Genomic DNA, 20,013 nt, shown 5'->3' on the forward strand with positions numbered 1-20,013 from the left:
TTGTCAATAAAAGAAATCATCAACAAATAAAAAAAGAGCTACGAGATAAGACGGGTTTTTTGTTTGCCTGTTTGCTGACCACATGTAGAGGCTGCTGTTTTTTTTTTATTATGCGGGGGCGGAGGCTTAGGGGGGATACAAGTGGCCGAAACGGGGGTGGCACATGTCCGAGAAAGGGGTACGAGGGGCGGCAAACGTGGCTAACTTGGCGCCCAAGTCCAATTGACCTACAGCGCGTTCATTTGAAGTTCAAAACCTGACCATGAAGTCGCAGATGCTCAGCGGAAATCAAAACCGAAACTATGCGCATTCATATGAATCCCCACACTTGTGCTAAGGTCGTTGATGGGATTTACCCAGAAAAATTAAGAGTCACTCAGAAGATTTAATAAGTCGTCTTCTGCAATAAAGGTTTTAATTGTTAGATGGTTGAGTGAGATTTGTACAAACACGAATTGGGAAGAACTCTTTTTCTTAAGCACTTAATCGTTTTTTTTTTGTATAAATTCTAAATAAGACACAAAATTCATTCGAAGTAAAATATCTAACTATTATGTAAGACAATATTATATATTAAAATGTAGAATTTTTTGGAAATATTTCTAAAATGTTCTAAGCTTTGTTCCTGAAGATATTTGTATTGCATGTGTATGCCTGCTAGATCAACAGATGGTCTGGCTTAAATTATCTCTTATCTAGACCGCATTTCACCGCTTGGCTTTCTCCGTTCGATTGAAGATTTTGAAGATTGAACTTAAGGTATTCAAATATATGCCTGGATAATCAGTTAGCCTTTCTCCCCGTGGCAAAAATCCCCCGCGAAAGAGAAAATATCTAACGATGCGGGAACCCCTTTGAAATGATAGCCCATTCGAACTTGTGATCGAAACAGGAAAAAATTCAACAGCGCGAAGTGATGATCAGTGTTTGTTTATTGTTCCCCCTCTAAAACGAGTTAAACGTGAATTTTGTTTTTTTTTTTCTTTTTTCGGGGGTCTGTCGCATCGAACAATAGGCATATTGACGGTTGGGAGTCAAGTCGGGCGTTAATTATTGATTAGTTTAAAGCCCGATTAACAAACCGGCAACGGGCTTAGAACGAAACGAAACGTCCGACGTCCAACAACTTCCATCGCGCTCTCCAAAAACGCGTTAAAAAAAACAAGAAAAAATCTTGGAGGTACACGGAAAGAAAGTTTTTATAAATCTATTGTTTGTTTATGCGCTAATATACTAGAGTGTTGAATGTGAAACGTAACTACATGGTTGTGAAGTCAATATAAAACGATAAATTGAAAGGCTGTCAAGCCTAAATTGAGGAAGTAAATGTAAGCTGTTTTTTTTTCAGTGCACTAAGAGAAGAGCTACGGAGCAGAACTGGCGGAACAACAAACTGAACAACGACACCGCAAAAAACACGGCGGAGAGACAATAAAAGTCGCCCAGCTGCCAAAAAGGCGCTCATTGCGTGCGCTGTTTTCGCAACGGCAACGGAAAATTAGCCACCCGGTTGCGGTGCGAGCGAGATAGCGAGTGTACGGCAACGGAATACGGATTTTCAGAGTGCGGGAAAGTACGAAAAGTACGGAATACACGAGCACCGGAGGCAGGAGCACAAAGGGAACGGCGAACGGAGTAGGGATACGGAGCCAGGATGCGACACGCATTTGTTGGATTAATTGTGTGCTGGCTGGCAGTTTGTCAACCGCAAGGTAAATATTTTTGGAATACGCCATGGCGGCGGGAATCGGGCATAGACAGGATAATGACAGGATATATACCCCACGCACACACGCACACAAGCACACATACTCGGTGCCTTTGTTATTACAGCAATAATTGCAAAATTATCGCTGGATTTTGCGCCTACGTGCGTTGCATTGTCAACAGAAACAGAAAAACAGAGCAATGTGTTCGTCCGTCCACAGAAGGAGAAAGAGATGGGAATATGGGGACGAAAGAGATGGATGGATGTATGGATGGAGCGGCAGAAGGGGACTAAAGGCTTATTCATGTTATAACCGCCTTTTAAGTCGCATTATTGGCAATCAGCGGATTGTACATACATATCCACATCAGCACATGAAAGTAGATATTTGCGACTGAAATCCTTAAGGTTGCAAATATATTATATTAGATCGATCGAAATGGGCAACATTGATAAACATTTCAAAACATTTGGTGAACAAGTTCCCCACTCGTTATCGACAATACCTGTTGCTGGATATCTTCGAAATAAACAATATCGCTGAGATAAACACTAGAAACCAGTTAGAGATCATCCACACTTTCATCTCTTTTCGGCAGCCAGCCATCTCCTTCGTTTCTGTGCAATCTAACAAATATAAAAGCGAACAATACCCGAGAAGTAGAATAGAATAAAATGTGTGGAACAAGTTTTGCCAGAAGATTATAAATGCATGGCATTGGGGGAATTGTGTTTACTTTTGACTGCTGTCAGAGCAACTTGCGTAACTTTCCACTGATGTTTGTTGCCACTTTTTTACGCTCGCTTTAGTTGCAAGCAAAACGTTGAAATGCCCGACAATCGCAGGAAATCCAAAACCGATTACCATATGTTGGGACAACGCGGCGTATGAACAATAAATATTACTTATACGCACCGTGTTACAAAGAAGGCAAACTGAAGTCATTATTTTAAGTACATAAACTCTATGTTTTTTTTAGCTGAGGCGCAGTTCGGCGGCTTTGGATTCCAGCCACAGTTCGCCTACCAGCAGCCGCAGTTCCAACAGGTATACCGCCAACCGCAGTTGCAACCGCAGGTGTATCGCCAACCACAGGCTTACCAACAACAACCTTTGGTTTATTACCAACAGCCCCAGCAGCCACAACAGCTCCGCCAGCGGCAGGGATCCGTTTCCAAGGCGAACACGAATGCCTACGAGCGCCAGGTGGACTTTGGCAACAACCTTGAGTACACCCAGGGTCTGTCCAATTCGAGAGCGGTTACCAAGCAGAATGGCCAGCGGGTGGTGACCAAGAGCCAGGCCCAGACGAGGGATGTGGACCTGGGCGGTCTGCAGTTGGGCAACACCCTGACCAGGACCAGGACGAATGCCAATGGCCAGGTGTCGCAGGGCATTGCCGATCAGTTCCGCATCGGAAACGTGGGACTCGGAGCCTCGCTGTCGCCCCAGAATCTCCAGAATGGCTTCGGACTGCAGCGCGGCGCCGACGGAGACCTTCGCCTGGGCTTGGGTCTGCTCAACCTGGACCTGGACCGCAACGTGGCCAACTCGAACACCCTGTCGCAGGCCCAGGTTAATGCCAACGGCAAGGGGGCCCGGGCTGGATCAAACAGCAACTCCCAGTCGAACACCCAGCACTTCGGCGGCGTCACCGTCACCGATACGCGTGCCAACTCGAATGCCTTCGGCAAGGCGCGAAGGGGACAGACCTCGGCCAGCACCGGCGGCTTCGGCGGCAATGCGGCCACCAATGGCCAGAGTTTCGGTGGTCCCTTCCAGCGAGTGGTGCGCCAGAATAGGCGGCCCAAGCGGAAGGCCCAGTTCATCCCCTTCGGGTATCCTGGAGTTGGTTTCGGCCCTGTCCTAAGTCCCTTGGAAAGGCCGAGGAGGCAGTTCGGCAGGCCGGGCTTCGGTGGACCAGGATTTGGAGGAGGTGAGTTTGGAGGCGGTGAGTCAACATGGTCACGATCATACTGAAACTGTATGGCTACAAATCTTAATATTCTCAGAATTCGGCGGAGGACCTGGGTTTGGAGGACCTGGCTTTGGAGGCCCTGGTTTTGGAGGACCTGGCTTCGAGCAGGAGTTCTACGAGCCCGAACGCCAGCAACACAAGAAGAAGGGCAACAAGAACCAGGCGCATGGCAATGCTAATGCCCAAGGTGGACCTGGATTCAACCAGCAGGCCTCGACCAATAACCACGCCAGTCCCGGCAACACCGGCAGCAGTTCCATCAGCTCCAATTTGGCCAAGGACGGCAGCAGTGGCCAGGTGAGCTCGGCCAACACAAACACCCATCAGGGCCAAACGGCGAACGGTGGCTTCCAGAGTGACCAGAACTCGCAAAGCCAGGCGCTCAACTTCCGGCCGGGCGAGCAGCAGGCCTCCAGCGCGAACGCGAACACCCAGCACACCCAGCAGGGCAACCGCGACACCTATGACTCGAACAGCGGATCCACCTCCACGAACAACAACAAGTTTGGCTCCGCGACGAACACGGCCAACACGAACTCGCAGGTGGTGAGGGATGGCAATCGCCAGGATGCGACCAGCGATGCGAACAGTCAGAGCATCTTCCAGGGCAACAATGGCCAGGGAGACGCCTCCGCCCAGACGAATGCGCAGACGAGCAGCCAGCAGGGGCCCGGAGGATTCATCAGCAACTCGGCCTCCAGCAGTGCCACCGCCACCGCCGGCAATGGACAGTCGGCCAATGCGAATGCGAACGCGAATGCGGGCGGAGGAGCAGGTGGTGCGGGCGCAGGAGCCAATGCTGGCGGATTTGGAGGCGGTGCTGGCGCCGATTCCGGTGCCAATAGCGGAGGCGGCGGTGCTGGAGCGAATGCCGGTGCCAATGGTGGATTCGGTGGCTTCGGCGGCGGCGGTGCCAATGCGAACAGCAATGCCTTTGGTGGCTACGGCGGATTCGGATTCTTCGGACGTTAGTTTTAGACTTTAATTTTCTAAAGACTCACCCTACTTTTTTTTGTCACCCCACGAAAAGCACAAGAATAAAAATGCATTTTGTTAATTTAAATTCCACAATTGAGCACTGTAAGTCGCGGAACGACTGTCTAGCACACCCCAAATACCGATCACTTTCACGTATTCGATGTGTACTTGTTTCATCATCGTTCGGAATGTTATAATAGCACATTGATGTTGGCACAATTTGGTGGCTCCTCTAATATTTGCCCGTGTCTATTTAAATTTCTCAAGTTCGCCAGCGTGCACAGCAAAAGATTCGCTTACAGCGCTGGCAGCCACGCACCCAGAACGGAACTTCATCCAGGAGCACCTCGACCAACGAAAACTTTGAGTATGTGTACTTCAATCGCACGTCGTCCCGCCTCGAAGATCTGCAGCGTGACAATGACAACAGCTCTGGCCGGGATTTGGAGGTGGGTAGGACACCGCTGAATACTTCGGTGGATGAGTTCGGACCGTACGATAGTACCCAGCGTCAGGGACGCACCTTCAGCTTGATCTCCGACTGGATCAGCGGACTTTTCAACTCCTGCGTCTCACCCTGCACCTTGGAGGCCTTCCAGAAGCAGACGTGCTGCGAAACCTACGTGGTGGATCCCTCGTATCCACCACCACCACCTCCACCGCCACCTCCTCCACAGACTTGCTGTGCCCCGGTGAGACCACCCTACCAGCCACCAGTGCGACCCCTGCCACCTCCACCGCCGCCGCCACCCGTGCCCTACCCCTACCCACCGATCTATCCCAACAAGAAGACGCCCGTGATGGTGGTGGCCACGCCCATCAACTGCTGCACAGTCTGCACCTTCACGTACTACGGACCTCCGCCCTGTGGGCGGCTTTACAACAACAGCAGCAGCGGGAGCGACGGCAAGAAGGTCACCATCTATGTGCCACCACCCTACTATGGCCGGTGAAACAAGCAGACAACCATAGTTACGTGCTCATCGCACGAAACTTTTATTTTTAAGTATTTTTTTTTTCGACAATAAAACCTGATTTAATACAAAAAACGAAGCCCACGATATTACACATTTAGCAAGAATTTTCGTACCCTAATAAACATTTGAAGATCATTTAAGTATAATGATGATATGAATTTCCCCCGAACGCACAAATTTTAAAAGCCCCAAAAGTATGCTCGAGTAATCAAAAAAAAACATTCATTCCTGTACTTCTAGGGATTTGAAGTAATGAGATTAATTGCTTATACAGCAGCAGTGGAATATTCTCGGAAATTTGCCATTTTACATATCGAGAAAATCAAGATTTCACGTTTGACTTCTATAAACAGAAACACAGAAAACAGTGCCTTTCTAAAGTTTAAAGCGGAAGGCCTGCTGAATGTGGCAATATTTTTACCGTATGTCTGGCCCATAAGGTCCTTTGTTTTGTTTGTTTTGCGCCTGGCTAATTCGGAAAGCGCTTGCATAATCTCCGTGGGATGGGGCTTTGTTGCTTGGGGGAATCCTGTCAAAAATGCGGCAAATAAGACACACGACTGGGCAAAGGGGCGGCGTGCGGGGTGTATAGGTAAATGCACTCCCGTAGAAATAAAGTTTTGATACCCTGCTACATCTGAAAAGTTCTCAAATTCCAGTTGTTTCATATGAAATTGAATTCGGGATTGAATAGTATTCTCATTAGATTTTAAATTTTGGAAGCCAAACTATAGGATTTCATAGCATATATGTTTTAGTCTCCTATTTCCGGCAGGTTTGTTTCCGCGCCTCAGTGATTCATTTTTTGGCATACGTTTAAGGACATTCTCTATTCGTGGTTCCACATTAGAATGGCAGGTTAACGTGTCCCATCTTTGTGGCGCTTTTGTTGTGCGGCTGCCTTTCTTTGGGCCTCTTGTGCCGTTGACTTTTGCGCCTAAGCAAAATTTGTGCCATGTGTTTTGTGGCTGCTTTGTTTGTTGGCTCAAAATTGCTGGCAGGCTGCCACACGAGGACTCTTTGGGACTGCGATTTGGACTGGGATCGGGACACCGAAACCGAAACTGAGACTGAGACTGAAACCGAGGATGAGGATGAAGTCGAGGACGAGGACGAGGACGAGGCCGAGCACGAAACGAGACACAGACAGGACTTGTCACGTCAGCGGCACAAAGCCCGAGCACAAAGGCCTGATAACTGCAGTCGCCTGATAAGCAGCGCCCCAAACAAGGACCTGCCCACCCACTCGACGACACTGGAAAAAGGGGAGGATATTGAAATGTTTATAAACATAAAACTTCGATTAATTGGCCCCTTTAAGTCCAGTGCTTTGTTGTAAAAAATGTTGGTTAACCATCAAGTAAGCTTTTCTTTTGAAGGTTCTTAGCCAAGAAACTCGCTACTTTGACCCCCAATTTATCCAAGTGTGGCCTTTTTACCCTGAGGCCCACTGGAGACCCTTCGCCACCCGGAAGCACAAGTCGCTCCTTTTGTCATTTCGCTCATAACGTTAATTTATATTCAGTTCAGTCTAAAAAAAAAATGTAGAATAGCCAGTGGTAGTGTAAGTACACCTAGTACAGTAAAGCCCGTGTGACAGCCATCGAGAGAAGGAATGTGGAAGTGGGATAGGTTGCTTGTATAAATTAAAGGATCCTAGTTGTAGAACTGCTGGCGACGGCGCTGAGCTGGAGCGGCGGCCACAAAGCGGCGTCCCGCGTTTCCGGCGGAGTGGCCAGCGGAGGAGCCCTCGTTGGCGGAGTACAGAAGCAGGGGGATCTCCTCCACGCTGGTCTGCTGCTGCTGGGCAGAGTTGCGCACGCCGGAGCGGAGCAGCTCGTCGGCGGAGAGGCGGCGCAGGGCGGGAGCGGCGGCTACAGGAGCGGCGACTGGAGCGGCTCCGTCCAACAGCTGATCCTCATCGTTCTCTGGCTGCTCCAGCACCACATCCTCGGGCTGGGCTACGGCAATGCTGTTGCCCACGGGGGCCTCGCCCTCATTGTCGGCAGCCGAGATGGAGCTGCTCTGCAGCAGAGCCTCGATGTTCTCCAGGTTGGACAGCCCGTTGATCTGCAGCTGGTCGTGCAGCTCGGCAGGAATGGCGATGGCCTGAACATCCTTGTGACCGGAAATTCCATTGGGAGTCGGGATGAACTGAACGTCCTCGGGAATCTGATCGGTGGGGTAGACGGGCACCAGCTCGGCCTCGTTCTCGTTGCTCGACTTCAGCAGGATCAGGGAGATGGGCACGATCTTCTTGAACTTCAGCAGAACCAGCTTCTTGATGGCCACGGCTCCGGGGAAGACTCGACTCTGGGGACCACTGTGGGGCTTCGCTATGAGGGCACGCTGCTCAAAATGCTGCCTGCGATGGTGTCCGCTCACATGGCGGGCTAATGGGATACAAAGACATGGGATTAGGAAATGGGGTTGGCAGACATGGTTTACATTCGCCCTGACCAACTAGTTTAGCCTTTAAGAACATATACTCAAAAAAAAAAGTCAATGCACTTCGACAAAAGTCTGTCATTATGAACAAAGAACTATCCAAATTGGTTGTTTCTCAAAAACTTTGAAAGCAATTTATTAATTAATAACCGCCACTTAATTATGATGGATATTGGAAAAGCGAACATAGTTCATCAAAGATTCTTTTTCGTCTTTCGTCTCCTAAATCACCAACTCACCTTCGCACGCGGCAAAGATTGCCAGTCCGATGGTCAAAAGGGCTACCAACTTAATTGCCATAATGATGGGATATGGGATCTTCTCGTGGACTTGGATTGGATGTGGACTTGGACTTGGGTCTGTCGCTGGACGAGGGCCTCTATTAAATGGTCCATCAAGTGCCTGGCAAAGACATTTTATACAGGGGAGGAACATTCACCTGGCTGGCGAAAAGCAGGCAAAACAGCGTAGACACATAAAAATCACACGAAAAACAAAAGAAATTAGGTGGCCAGGCAGCAGAACAAAGTAAAATGTAGCGAAATTGGTGGGGACTTGGACGATTGGCAAATTATTAAACTATGCAAATGTCCGTCGACTGATTTATGCACAAAAACCAGTAATAGAAAACCGAAAAACAGAGAACCAAAAACCCCTTACATCCCAGAGATCGCAGAACGTTGACTTCTGGTGGCTACATTTCCATTTCCAGTTGCAGTTGACTCTTACCAAAATCGAGAAATTTGCATTTTGGGTCGCCTGGAGAAATACGGAAAAATACAAAACCGTCTGGCGAATTCTTGAGCCAATTTTGAGGTCAAAAGTGAGATTTTCAATAAGTCAAACCGCTTCCATTTGTCACTGTCCGAAGTGGGCGAGGTCCCACTGTTCTTCCCCGCCGATGTCAGAGTTCGAGGCTTATTTGGGCCACATTCATTTGCCGCATATAGCATACACAAAGATTTGGCCAGCATGTGTTCCCCATTCGGATCGAGGAACGGGCATTTAAATCAATCAAGTGGATCGAGTCCATAGTGCGAAATTTATTCTTTTCTCCGCATTAAAAGCGGGCTCAACTTAGCACAAGAGATAAAGTGGCTAACCTATCGAACTATAGGCGGTAAGCTGCGCGAAATAATGACAAGACGGATTATGCTTTTATGGGGTTTATGAGTGTCTGCTCTCTTTTTTGTGTTCTTCTATTGTTGGCTAATTTAAATCGATAAACTTCCTTTTGTTTAGGATCCGTGCAAATCAAAGCCTTAAAAAAGCATTTAAAATGCGCCTAAAAATTGGCTGTAAAAGTGTAGATGGATTGGTCAAAAGAGTTTTGCTATAAAGAACTTTTAAATCACAGTCCGCCTGCAAAATATTGTAAGATCGTAAACAACTAAATCTATCAGAATTACTTGCATTTAAAATTAAAATTAATTGCAATCGCTTTTGCATTTTTCTTCAAATATTTTTGGCTTGCAAAACATTTTTAAAGAACAATAATTTGCACGGAGCGGCACAGCGATAATACTAAATATTAATTGAATGCCTTCAATAATGACTGGGAATCGGAGACCAATCGATTTCCTCAGCCCTGCCTAATTCCGAATTCGGGCCACTGACCACGGGTGGTATGATTAATTTATGTGCTGTATTTTTTCAAGCTCCATGTTTTTTGCCAGCCTCTCCGATGGTTTATCTAATTTATGTTATTGCCGCGGCAATTATTTAAATTTTCCACAGCTACCGTTGGCAGTTCTTTCTAATGACGAGGGCGGACTGGGGAAAAAAGGAAAACATATTTGCCGCCCATTATGGGCGACATAAACAAATGTTTTAATAACCAAATTATGCGAAAAAGAACGCAATGTATTCATAAGCTTGAAGGGCTGGGCGAGCAAAAGAGATCCCAGCCAAGTTATTTGATGCTAATGGAAATGCATAAAAAGATCGTAAATACTCATTAGCAAAGTGTGGTTTCTAGCTATATGGCGAAGAAAGTTGCCCCCATGGCGGGGTCAGCTCATCTCAGCCAATCATTTGCGGGGTCAAAATATTTGGAAAGTTACTGTTGTAGGGAAAGTTCTATTTTTGGACCGCGGCTAAGAAAGGTTCCCAAAATTAGCACACTGATCCACATTCGATGAAAAGAAATCGCAGAGCGGAAATTACTAGTGAATTCTGGGAATTCAACACTTGACTTGCAATCAATCAATATCTCTCGATATTCATTACTAATTTATGCACGTGTACCAAATGATAGCAATCAGGAAATCCGATTGATCAATCAGGCAAATGGTTCTTTTGCCTAACAAGACAATGGTATTGTAATCTATTTGAAGAAATCCTCTATCCTAACTTACTATTAATCTATTAAGACGGTCTAAAAAATAATTTTTATTAATAACTAGTTTTCTTTCTAAAACTTAATGAACTGTATTAAGTTAGCTGGATAACCTATTATATTTTGCAGAGTATTGAATTTCCTAACAAGTAAGTCAAACCAAAGTTCCCTTCAGGCGTGGTCATTTAAACCATAATATTTACGGCTCTACACCCGAACTAGTTTTCAGAAAATATTTCGAACCGCTTAGCATCGCGACCTGCGACCCGATCTCTTTTGGCCAACGGTCAACAAACCGCAAACTGATTTACAGCCCCCAGTGGCAGAGGCAAAAAAATGGAGAGAGCTTTGCCATTCCGAATGGCGCTCTCTCTCCGGATCGCGCGCTCTTTTTGGCAGAACATGGGCTTTTGGCCAAAACCGTTTGTAGACGGCACATAAAAAGCTCGGGTCGCGATGCTCCCCCAACAGTTCGGCAAACGAAACCTCTGTCTGTGGACCCCCAGAAATCGGGAGCTTGATTAAGAACCAGAGCGATACAAGTCGAGAATCCCAGTGCGTGCGTGAAAGTAGAAACCCGAAGAAAATCCCCGAAAAACCATGACCAAGTTCGTGGTGGTGGGCATGTGCCTGCTGATGGCCTTCGGCCAGATGGCTTCCGTTTCCGCCGTGACCGAGGCTCCGGAGGTGGAGCAGTCAACGGAGTCGCCCATCGCCGACATGGCGCTGATTGGTAGGCCCACGGATCCAATGTCTCCCCCTAACCTCCAGAATTTCCATTAATTTCTACCTGTGTTTCTCTTTTTTTTTCATGTGCCGTGTGTTTTGTTTATTTGTGCATTTTTTGTTTCTGTGATTTTTGTGCGGGTGGCGCAGAGGTTGCACCGATGGCTCCCAAAACTCCCACGGAGAAGCCGCCCGTTGTCCAGGAAGCCCCAATGGTGGTGGAGGCTCAGGAGAAGTCCGCGCAGGTGGCCCCACAACCCCATACGGTGGCTGACTTTATCATCCACCCACTGATCGCCTTCAAGCCACGCCAGGCCTCCCTAGAGGAGATCCAGGGCAAACAGGCACCGGCCACACCGGGCTCCAGTGCCCCAGCCTCCCCGGGAACCTGGCTCTTCGGCATGAATCCCGCTCAGCAGCTTGGCTCCTCCTTCTCGACGCTTGCCGGTTCCGTTTCCGGTTGGTTCAACGATCGCCTGGCGGCTGCAGGACAGCAGTTGCCCGGCTTGGTGGAAACCCCGGTGAGGGAGTCCACCACGACCACCAGCACCACCACTTCCACGACCACCCAGCGCCCAGACATCGTGGTGCGAGTGCAGCAGCGTCCCCAAAGGAATGGCAACCGTAATGGCAACCGCAATGGCAATGTAAACCTCAATGGAGGAAACCTGAACAACAACAGGCGTCGCCAGCGACCTAACCGCTTCAATAACCGACTGGACTCCTTCGAGGACGACTATTACGAGGACGATTACTTCCAGGGCAACCGATTCGATGAGGAGTTCGACGACGATGAGGACGAGCAAAGCCTGGAGCAATTCGAGGATGACGATTCCCTGGAGCTGCGTCCTCAGCAAAAGCCCAAGCGCAAACAGACCCAGGTGCAGATCCAAAATCAGCGCAGGAAGTTCCAGCAAGAGGAGCAGGTGGTCAGCCAGAAGCGCCGCCAATCGGTGACCCAGAATAAGAAGCCCAAGGCTCAGAAGAAGCCAGTTCAGCCAGTGGTTGAGGAGTCGCAGGATGAGGAGGAGTTGGAGGATGACGAGAACGAGAACGACGATGAGGAGGAGGAAGAGCAGGTCCAGGAGGACGACAGCCAGGAGCAGGACTTCCAACCGGAACCGATCTTTGGCTCCAGCTCCTCGTCGACTAGGCGCAGCCAAAACCAGCCCAACTTCATCCAGCGCGGCCAGCAGAGCATCATCAGTCAGATCAGGCAGTTCACCCGAGGTCAGACGCCCGGAGAACTGGCTACCACGCTGCGCCGTGGACCCTCTTCGTCATCCTCGGGCTCTTCGAAGACCCGTCGGCCCCAGCAGACTACGCTCCTGGTAAACCGCAATGGACAGACCGTTTACGTGGCTCCTGAGCTGCTGGGCCTGAACTCTCCCTATCCCTACGCTTATGTCCAGGGTCAGACGAAGAAACAAAGGGTTCCCATCAACGGTGCATTCCCACAGCCTCCACTAACGGTGCCGGTGAGGCGTCAGGGTCGTCCCACCCAGTACATCACCATTCCCTGGAGCCAGCTGGGCCTCTCACCGCCCGACCAGCAATCAGTCGTTTCCCTGGCCGAAGGCATCCAAGCGCAGCCCCTCATTCTGAATATTCCGCAGAGCGCCATTAGTCCGGTGCGCGGTGGCGCTAGCTCGGGTGGCCAGAAGAAGAAGCGCCCCCAGCTGACCGCCTCGGCGGTTCCCCTTTTGGCTGACGCCTCCCTTATGGACATCTTCCAGCCTCCCCAGATCCCGCCCTCCAGAACCGGTTCACCCTCTTCCGGATCCTCCATCAAGCCCATCTCAGCCCAACCCGTCCTGATTGCCGCTAAGCCCGTGAAGGCTGGTGGAGTGGGAACCACTGGACTGCTACCCACTCGCATTCGTCCAGGAACGATTGTAGAGAAGGCCCCTGCTATGGAGGCAATGGAGAAGCCCATGGAGGTCAACGAGATGAAGCAGGAGCAGGAGATGATGGCCACGGAGCCAGCTGCTTCTACGCCACAAATGGCAGCCAGCGGATCCGAGCAGCAGGAGTTTATCTTGGTTGGCGATGATGATGAGCCGGGAGTCTCCCGACATGTGCAGCCAGCTTTCGGGGATGCCCGCTATGTGTCCTACGGCGATTTCCATCCGTACTTCGATCTGCTGACGCAAAACAGGCGATTCGCGCTTAGGAAGACCGGCAGGTCATTGGAGATTCCTGAAGATCAGATGGCCCCCAAGGGAGATTTGCAGAAGGAAGAGAACCCAAAGGAGGAGGAGCAGAAGGAGAAGCTTCCAAAGGAGGAAGTCCAGCTAGAGGAGATTAAGAAGGAGGAGCCCCAGAAGGAGGAGCCACAGAAGGAGGAGCCCCAGAAGGAGGAGCCACAGAAGGAGGAGATCCAGAAGGAAGAGATCCAGAAGGAGGAGATCCAGAAGGAGGAGATCCAAAAGGAGGAGATCCAGAAGGAGGAGGAACCCAAAGTGGAATCTCCACAGCCTCTGGAGCAGTCAAAACTGCCAGCATAATTTTGTAAACGAACAGCCCTCCAAAAATCGAACCCAAACGAGCTCGAATTAAAATAATGAAGATAACAAAGAAATATGATAAACAAAACCAAAACCAAACGATTTTCAATCCTCGTGAAAACCACAAAGAAATAAATTTTTTTTACATTTTTTTTGCGTGTGTTAATGCCTAACCAAAAAGTTAAAGTTTTGCTGGCTAAAAAGAGAGAAAACTATTAGCAAACCTAAACATAATTTTTTTTATCGTTTCTTCGGCCAGTTGAAAGTTCAAATCTCTAAGAGCATTGACCCTCGAAAGGCCAGAAACCTGATTTGGTGCCCCGAAAGCGATGGCTTGTTATTGAGACCCGTGCTTTTGACCGATTTAAATATGTATCTAACATTTTCGAACGCCTCTTTTTGGCTTTACCTTAATTAATATTCCCCCAGCGACAAAAGAAATTTGCTGTTGGGGTCAAGCATAAAGAACTGACAGAATAATTCCTAAAATGCAAATTAGTCGGACGATTAACGGTATTTGGCGTAGATACAGTTGCCTGAGCATAATAATCAATCGAAGGCAACCCTGCGGAGCAGTTTTGTAGCGCGTAGCTTTTCAAAGTATTTAAGGAAGTCTTAAAAGTTTACCTACGAGTTTAAAAGAAGATCTAGAGCTTTAAGCTGAACGCAAGGATGTTTTTTCTCATCGTGAAGCTTATGTAAGGATAATGCTTATAGCAGTTTTAATGAGCTTTAAGCCTAATATAACTACACAAATAAGACGAAAGAAAGCATCAAGAGCAAAAGAAACGATAAAGCTAAGACTAAACAATTTAAATATGTAGTTTGCACAACATTAGTTGTGGCATTAAAATTATTATTTCATTTAAAACTAAAGGTCGATAAAATCATATAAGTTTTGTCCAAAACAATGACAATTATATACTCGAGTTTCTCGCCAGCACAGTCGACTTTTGGTTAAGGTAAATAAAATATACACACAAATTCTTTTCCAGCTTGAAGACCCCGGGCAACGTTTAACGAGTCAAGCGGAGCTGGAGCCAACGATCCATCCCAGATAGATGAGATGAGAAGCTGCCAACACTTTTGGCTCGATTTTGGCCCCCAAGCCACAGGGCGGAAATTTGCATAATCATCCCGAAAAAAAAGAGCGGACACTATTAGGCCAACATGCGAGCACTTCAGCTGGCCAGTTGACAACATTATTCCAGCATTATTCGGGCGATCGTTAATTGTTTCCAGCGACAATAGGCCGGGGTTAACGCTCAGGCAAGTGGCCAAAAAGCTGGCTAAAGAAGCTGGATGCCAAGCAGAAAAGCGCGAAGAAAGAGTTTTGGATTCGTATTCTCCAATTCAGGCGTGTGTGCAGATATATGGTCATAAATTCCCCCAGGCAAAGGTCAGCACCTGCCGAATCGGATTTGGCCATATAATTAAAGCCTGAGAAGAGCCAAAGAACGGGCAATGAACTTTCAACTCGATTGGGCCCAGCCCATAACTCGGACTTAGGCCAATTTATTAGCCAGCTGCCGGAGTTGGCCAAAAACTGAAAAGCCAAAACTGGACAGCAGCTTTCTTTGTGCCGTTGTCTCGTTTGAATATGAATTTCTGCGGCCTGACCCCGTTGAACTTCTCCTGCGGCACATTCTTATGGAAATTAAGTTCGCGTTTCTTTTATTTTAGAAATTTTACGCAGTTTCCGCAGCCTGTTGCCAAGCGGATTTCACTGTGACTTCTTGAATGTCTTGAATAAAATAAGCTTGCATAAAATTGACCCAAGTGCTTGTGGATTTCTTTTTTGGGGGGAAAATCGATTTCAAATTAGCGGATTTATGAAATGTATTTGAGACCGTTTAGCGAATTTCTATACAACATATATGCTAATTTTTGGATGGCCCACTTTGGCCCAACAGTTCATAAGAGTTAAAAGTTGAAGCCCACAAAAAAAATTAATTTATGCGTCCCCACAAACTTAGAAAACAATTTCCAGATCTAGATCAAAAAACAGTTACTAAACTCTGTACTCTTCGAACTTGAAAAGTAAAATCTTTTCTTGCAGCTATTACAAAATGAGCTAACATTTTGTAAATTCTATTTCACTATGAATATTTATGAAATGAGATATTATCGGTATATATTAAAGGCACAGTTCCTAAATTGCTGGAGTGAATAAACTATTTTGTTTTCTACAAATACTTCTTTGATCTTTTTAAATTTTTGCCGATGAATTTCGACCTGTTAAAAATTTACAAAAAGCGAAATGAATAGAAACTAGAGAATATGGAATTGGCTTTGGTTCCAGTTTCTGGGCAGCTATCAAAAATGGTAAAAGACCGAAGCAAATATTGCATTTTAACACTCATATTGTTTCCAAACTATTTGCAAACAATTATTAGTTTAAATTAATCTGAATGGCCATGCCTGCAAAATCAGTTTCATTTCTAAAAGCTGTGTGCTTAAAAAAACTCAACCCTGGAAATGAGTCAAGAGGAGAACGCAACCACTGAAAAATTTGTGTTCTATGAGTTCGCATGGCCACTTTTGGCAGCCGTTTTCGAGTTGAACCTCTACAGAATCATCCTTGAGCTCTTGGCCCACATCCTGCTGATCGTAATAGCCGTGGTGGTGGTCAGGAAGACCTCGGGAATGGATGACCACCGCAGCGGCCAGCACGCCCTGTACTCCGTTTTGGGACTGTTCCTGTGCGTGGGTGAATCTCTGATGGTGTGCCACTCCTGGTGGTTAGGAGACTTCATATCCGAAAACCGGCTCAACCTTCTGCACATGGTATTGGGAATAGTGGGACTTTGGCTGGGACTGGTGGGGATTTTCTCGAAGAGCATCTCCAAGAGCAAGACACATGAGACGCACTTTGTTTCCAAACATGGATTGTGTGGCCTGTTGGGATTCCTGCTAATCGCTGGGGCCGTGGCCAGTGGGTTCGCCATGGTGTGCTTCACCCACCTGGCTTTGCACGTCACCCATCGACTCATGGGCTTGTGTGGCTTCGTGCTCCTCTCGTGCAGCCAGTGGTTCGCCCTCAATCTGGGATTCGCACGAAAGGAGTGGAGCACCTGGAAAATTAAGTGGCTCAAGATCTCCACGCTGGGCGCCACCATTTCAGTGGTTGGCTACGAGTTCCTCTGCCTCTGTGGAGACATTGTCCATTTCCTACCCAAAAACTGGTTCCAAGCCATCGGACTGAAAGTTGATTAAATTTTATGACCAAGCCTTGTGAATAACTATTAAATTGCAAAGCAATTGAATTGAATATAATAGAGTAATTCACACAAAATTCACATTTATAAGAATCCTATTCAGCATAACAGAAAATATTAGGATGATCAAACGAAGCTTGTTAATCAATTCCGAAAGAAACATTAGCATACTTTCTGACTTTCAACTGAGAAATTCCTTGGGAAAAGCACTTTAATAACTGTGATTGCTATATGGTCATATTGCATTGTACCTAAGAGTTTAAATATGTTTGAACATTGTTAAATACAAAATAATAAATTCCGTGTCAGAAATCTCAGATCTATTGCAAGACTAAAGAAAAGAGTAAAATTACAGAGGGCTCGCATGTGAAATATTGGCCAACCTTCAGTCTTTCACCTGTAGAATTGGCCATTTCCCCGCACAAGAAGCCTCTTGGCTGGCATATTAATCACGGGACAAAGCCATAATTCCATCCCAACGAGGCTCGATCAATCAGCGGAGCGGGAACACACATTTGCCCCCTATACCATACACCCCTCCCATCGAGATCCACATTGGACATTGGGTATATGACCGGTGGCCGGGGATGGGATGCGACCACTTCGCATGCGTCGCTGACTCCGAGAGCAGGTCCATCATAACCATTCGGATCGGCCCTTGACTTCTCGGGTTTCTCGGCGGTCTCTTGGGATGCCGAGATCTGTGCGTGTCTCTGATTGTTTTGTCATTAGCATGACCGCCGCGCTTTTTTGGGCCTTTGGTGATCTTCGACTTTTTGATTCGGCGGCTGCTGATTTATTCAGCGCTCTTTCTTTTGTCCCACCGGCGGGTCACTGACTTTCGTTTCTAATTCTATTTTTCACCATTTTCTACATTTCTTCCACAAATTTCGCCACTTGAAATTATGCCGACATCGACCGCAATTATGCCCAATGTTCTTGTGGCCTGAGTGGGCTCTCTCTTCTCGGTTTCTATGGGTTCTAGATTATGGATTCTGGATTTTTGGCCAGAACTTTTTCGCATAAAAACCTAATGCCGCCGCCGCAGATCGTACAGTTCTGTTTGGGCCTTGCTTACAATTAGGATCCGGTCGGCAGTAAATCTCTAATTTCTGTGCACTTTACGTCGAAAAACTCTGAAACAAGATGTCCAAGCTGGGTGCTATCTTGGTGGTGGGCTTGTGCCTGGTTGTGGCCGTGGCCTTGGCCGAGCCACGCCTTCAGCATGTTCAGGGGCGCAATCAGGTGCAGGGTCAGAGGGCGCAGCAGCACCCCTACCTCTTCCTGTCGATTCCCAAGGGTCGGGCCAACGCCGGCGCCGTCGTCCAGGGCTTCGAAATTGTCGAGGAGGAGGATGATGATCTACAGGACGAGGACCAGCACGATGACGAGACGGAGGATGACGAGGAGCTGGAGCACCAGCTGGGCCTGAACTTTGCCCGCAGCGGTCTGGCTTACAGGCAGAACCGCGACGACGACGAACAGGACGATGATCAGGATCAGGAGCAGGATCAGGTTCAGGATGAGCTGCCCAAGAAGCAGATGATGGTTAACCGGGACCAGGCTGGCGCCATTATGGTGCCCGATGGCATTATCGAGATCGAGGGCCAGAGTGTCCTGGACGAGAAGACCGGCAAGGCAGCTCTCCTGGTGCCCCGTGCCGCCCTAGACGCCATTCCCGATGGCGCGGTGGTGGCTCTCATGGAGCGATCCGCCTCATCCGCTGATGAAATCGAGGAGGAGCGCGCCAACCGCGTGGTGGTTCGTCGCCGCAAGAACAACGGACGCAGGAACATCCGCCGCCGGGGCATCAACAGCAACAACATCCGACGCCGCCGCCGCCCTGCCCAAAGGCGTCGCCGAGTGGGCGGCAACCGCAGGCGCAACGTACGCGTCATCCGCCCCCAGGGCGGCAACCGCAGGCGTGGCAACCAGAGGCGCCGCGGACAGGTCGTTCTCCAGGGTTGAGACACGAAACGGAGGTCGTCCTAGCCCCATTTCTATATAGTATTATAGTTAAGATCCCCAACCGATCAGGACAAGAAATTTTAGACACTTGATGACGATGCGACAAATAAAATGTGATATAAAAATTATAAATATTTTTTTGGTATTTTTTGTGGGTGGTGTATGATATGAAATTAACCTAAATGGAAAAAAACCTACATGGGTTTGCATCATTAAGTTGATACTAAAGTTTAAAGGTTTTGTCGTATAACTGCGTATACTACTTGTATATTATATAGTTATATTATTTATTTATCATATATTGTTTACCATTTCCTAGTAGTGATATAAACAAGATTGCTTTCTCTCAAAATAGAAGGACGATGCATTCTTACTTTCAGATAACTGCTAACCCCTATTGCTAGAAAAATTTGCATCTATCATTGATTTTATTTGTATCCTGGCTTATTCGAGCTTTATTCGAGTTAATACTTTAACTTCGACCCAACCTTAATTATAAGTCACTTAATGCCCATATGATAACAAAAGTATGATTTTAGATTTAATAACTACAAATTTTGTAAGATTAAGAAAATCAGATGTTATATATAAATAAAAAATGGTAGAGAAACTCATTTGAGAACTTCTCTATAGAACCGTAAAAGTTTCGTAGTAAAAAACTTTGCTTATCGTTCGGCCAACAAAATAGGTACTACCGAAAAGGAATTTGTAAGTCGAGATAAAATTAAATTCCTAGTCGTATATTGGAACCACAGATACTTTTTGTCTAATTCAAATATATAAATTAATCAAATAAAAGTTCTAGGAAGTAAAGAAATAATTACACAATTATTCTTATATAAATACTATATGGAAAATGGAAATAAATATATTGAAATAATTTTATGTCGAATTCTTATTATATTTTGTCATTGTCTTGGGAAAGCAAAAATACAAAAATAGATGAGCACATATTTTGGGATAGTTGTCAAGAAAAGATGTTGTCTCCTGACTATGCAATAAATCGCGAACAATTTATACATTAATAATTCCGAGTTTTAATTTAGTTTGAATTTTATCGAAACAAATTGGGAGACTTCAGTTGAGTACTCCATTCTTTGGGGTGGAAATGCCGAGCACTGAGTGAACTAAAACAAACCCAGAACTGACATCCCATCCCAGAACAT

The 20,013-nt window shown here is 47.0% G+C and overlaps 5 protein-coding genes across 8 annotated transcripts; 4 read left to right on the forward strand and 1 right to left on the reverse strand.

Annotated features, from left to right (window-relative positions):
- Nucleotides 1–1,068: 1,068 nt before the first annotated feature.
- On the forward strand, nucleotides 1,069–4,750 carry LOC6724985 (uncharacterized PE-PGRS family protein PE_PGRS54). 4 transcript variants are annotated; one of them, XM_016173334.3, is made up of 5 exons: nucleotides 1,069–1,180; nucleotides 1,349–1,712; nucleotides 2,689–2,756; nucleotides 2,841–3,660; nucleotides 3,722–4,750. In XM_016173334.3, the coding sequence occupies exons 2-5, from the start codon at nucleotides 1,655–1,657 to the stop codon at nucleotides 4,657–4,659; spliced, it is 1,884 nt and encodes a 627-aa protein (XP_016037942.1). In that variant the 5' UTR covers nucleotides 1,069–1,180; nucleotides 1,349–1,654; the 3' UTR covers nucleotides 4,660–4,750. The 4 variants fall into 4 exon arrangements, with proteins under 4 accessions (XP_016037942.1, XP_016037943.1, XP_016037941.1 ...); XM_016173335.2 differs by having other exon boundaries at nucleotides 2,841–3,645; XM_016173333.2 differs by having other exon boundaries at nucleotides 2,689–3,660.
- Nucleotides 4,751–7,110: 2,360 nt separating this feature from the next.
- LOC27208880 lies at nucleotides 7,111–8,484 on the reverse strand. Its single transcript, XM_016184429.3, has 2 exons — nucleotides 8,330–8,484; nucleotides 7,111–8,035 (listed from the first exon to the last, which is right to left on the reverse strand). The coding sequence occupies exons 1-2, from the start codon at nucleotides 8,388–8,390 to the stop codon at nucleotides 7,299–7,301; spliced, it is 798 nt and encodes a 265-aa protein (XP_016037944.2). The 5' UTR covers nucleotides 8,391–8,484; the 3' UTR covers nucleotides 7,111–7,298.
- A 2,393-nt stretch (nucleotides 8,485–10,877) lies between these two features.
- Nucleotides 10,878–13,995, forward strand: LOC6724988 (neurofilament heavy polypeptide). Its single transcript, XM_016173337.3, has 2 exons — nucleotides 10,878–11,161; nucleotides 11,305–13,995. Exons 1-2 carry the CDS (start codon nucleotides 11,029–11,031, stop codon nucleotides 13,659–13,661), a joined length of 2,490 nt encoding a protein of 829 aa, XP_016037945.2. The 5' UTR covers nucleotides 10,878–11,028; the 3' UTR covers nucleotides 13,662–13,995.
- A 2,080-nt stretch (nucleotides 13,996–16,075) lies between these two features.
- On the forward strand, nucleotides 16,076–17,213 carry LOC6724989. The gene has a single exon (XM_002105988.4). The coding sequence runs from the start codon at nucleotides 16,140–16,142 to the stop codon at nucleotides 16,875–16,877; it is 738 nt and encodes a 245-aa protein (XP_002106024.1). The 5' UTR covers nucleotides 16,076–16,139; the 3' UTR covers nucleotides 16,878–17,213.
- A 641-nt stretch (nucleotides 17,214–17,854) lies between these two features.
- LOC6724990 (histone-lysine N-methyltransferase SETD1B) lies at nucleotides 17,855–18,957 on the forward strand. Its single transcript, XM_002105989.4, has one exon. The coding sequence runs from the start codon at nucleotides 18,026–18,028 to the stop codon at nucleotides 18,845–18,847; it is 822 nt and encodes a 273-aa protein (XP_002106025.3). The 5' UTR covers nucleotides 17,855–18,025; the 3' UTR covers nucleotides 18,848–18,957.
- The last annotated feature ends 1,056 nt before the right edge of the window (nucleotides 18,958–20,013 follow it).

The sequence above is a fragment of the Drosophila simulans genome, chromosome X (assembly GCF_016746395.2).
Source record: "Drosophila simulans strain w501 chromosome X, Prin_Dsim_3.1, whole genome shotgun sequence".
Lineage (NCBI taxonomy): Eukaryota > Metazoa > Arthropoda > Insecta > Diptera > Drosophilidae > Drosophila > Drosophila simulans.

Bases quoted from the DNA above. Each gene is read 5' to 3' on its own strand.
- LOC6724985 (XM_016173333.2), top strand. From the start codon at position 1,655: ATGCGACACGCATTTGTTGGATTAATTGTGTGCTGGCTGGCAGTTTGT. The intron at 1,713-2,688 runs GTAAATATTTTT...TGTTTTTTTTAG, and splicing joins GGCAGTTTGTCAACCGCAAG to CTGAGGCGCAGTTCGGCGGC. The intron at 3,661-3,721 runs GTGAGTCAACAT...TAATATTCTCAG, and splicing joins AGGAGGTGAGTTTGGAGGCG to AATTCGGCGGAGGACCTGGG.
- LOC6724988 (XM_016173337.3), top strand. From the start codon at position 11,029: ATGACCAAGTTCGTGGTGGTGGGCATGTGCCTGCTGATGGCCTTCGGC. The intron at 11,162-11,304 runs GTAGGCCCACGG...CGGGTGGCGCAG, and splicing joins CGCCGACATGGCGCTGATTG to AGGTTGCACCGATGGCTCCC.
- LOC6724990 (XM_002105989.4), top strand. From the start codon at position 18,026: ATGTCCAAGCTGGGTGCTATCTTGGTGGTGGGCTTGTGCCTGGTTGTG.
- LOC6724989 (XM_002105988.4), top strand. From the start codon at position 16,140: ATGAGTCAAGAGGAGAACGCAACCACTGAAAAATTTGTGTTCTATGAG.
- LOC27208880 (XM_016184429.3), bottom strand. From the start codon at position 8,390: ATGGCAATTAAGTTGGTAGCCCTTTTGACCATCGGACTGGCAATCTTT. The intron at 8,036-8,329 runs GTGAGTTGGTGA...GTATCCCATTAG, and splicing joins AATCTTTGCCGCGTGCGAAG to CCCGCCATGTGAGCGGACAC.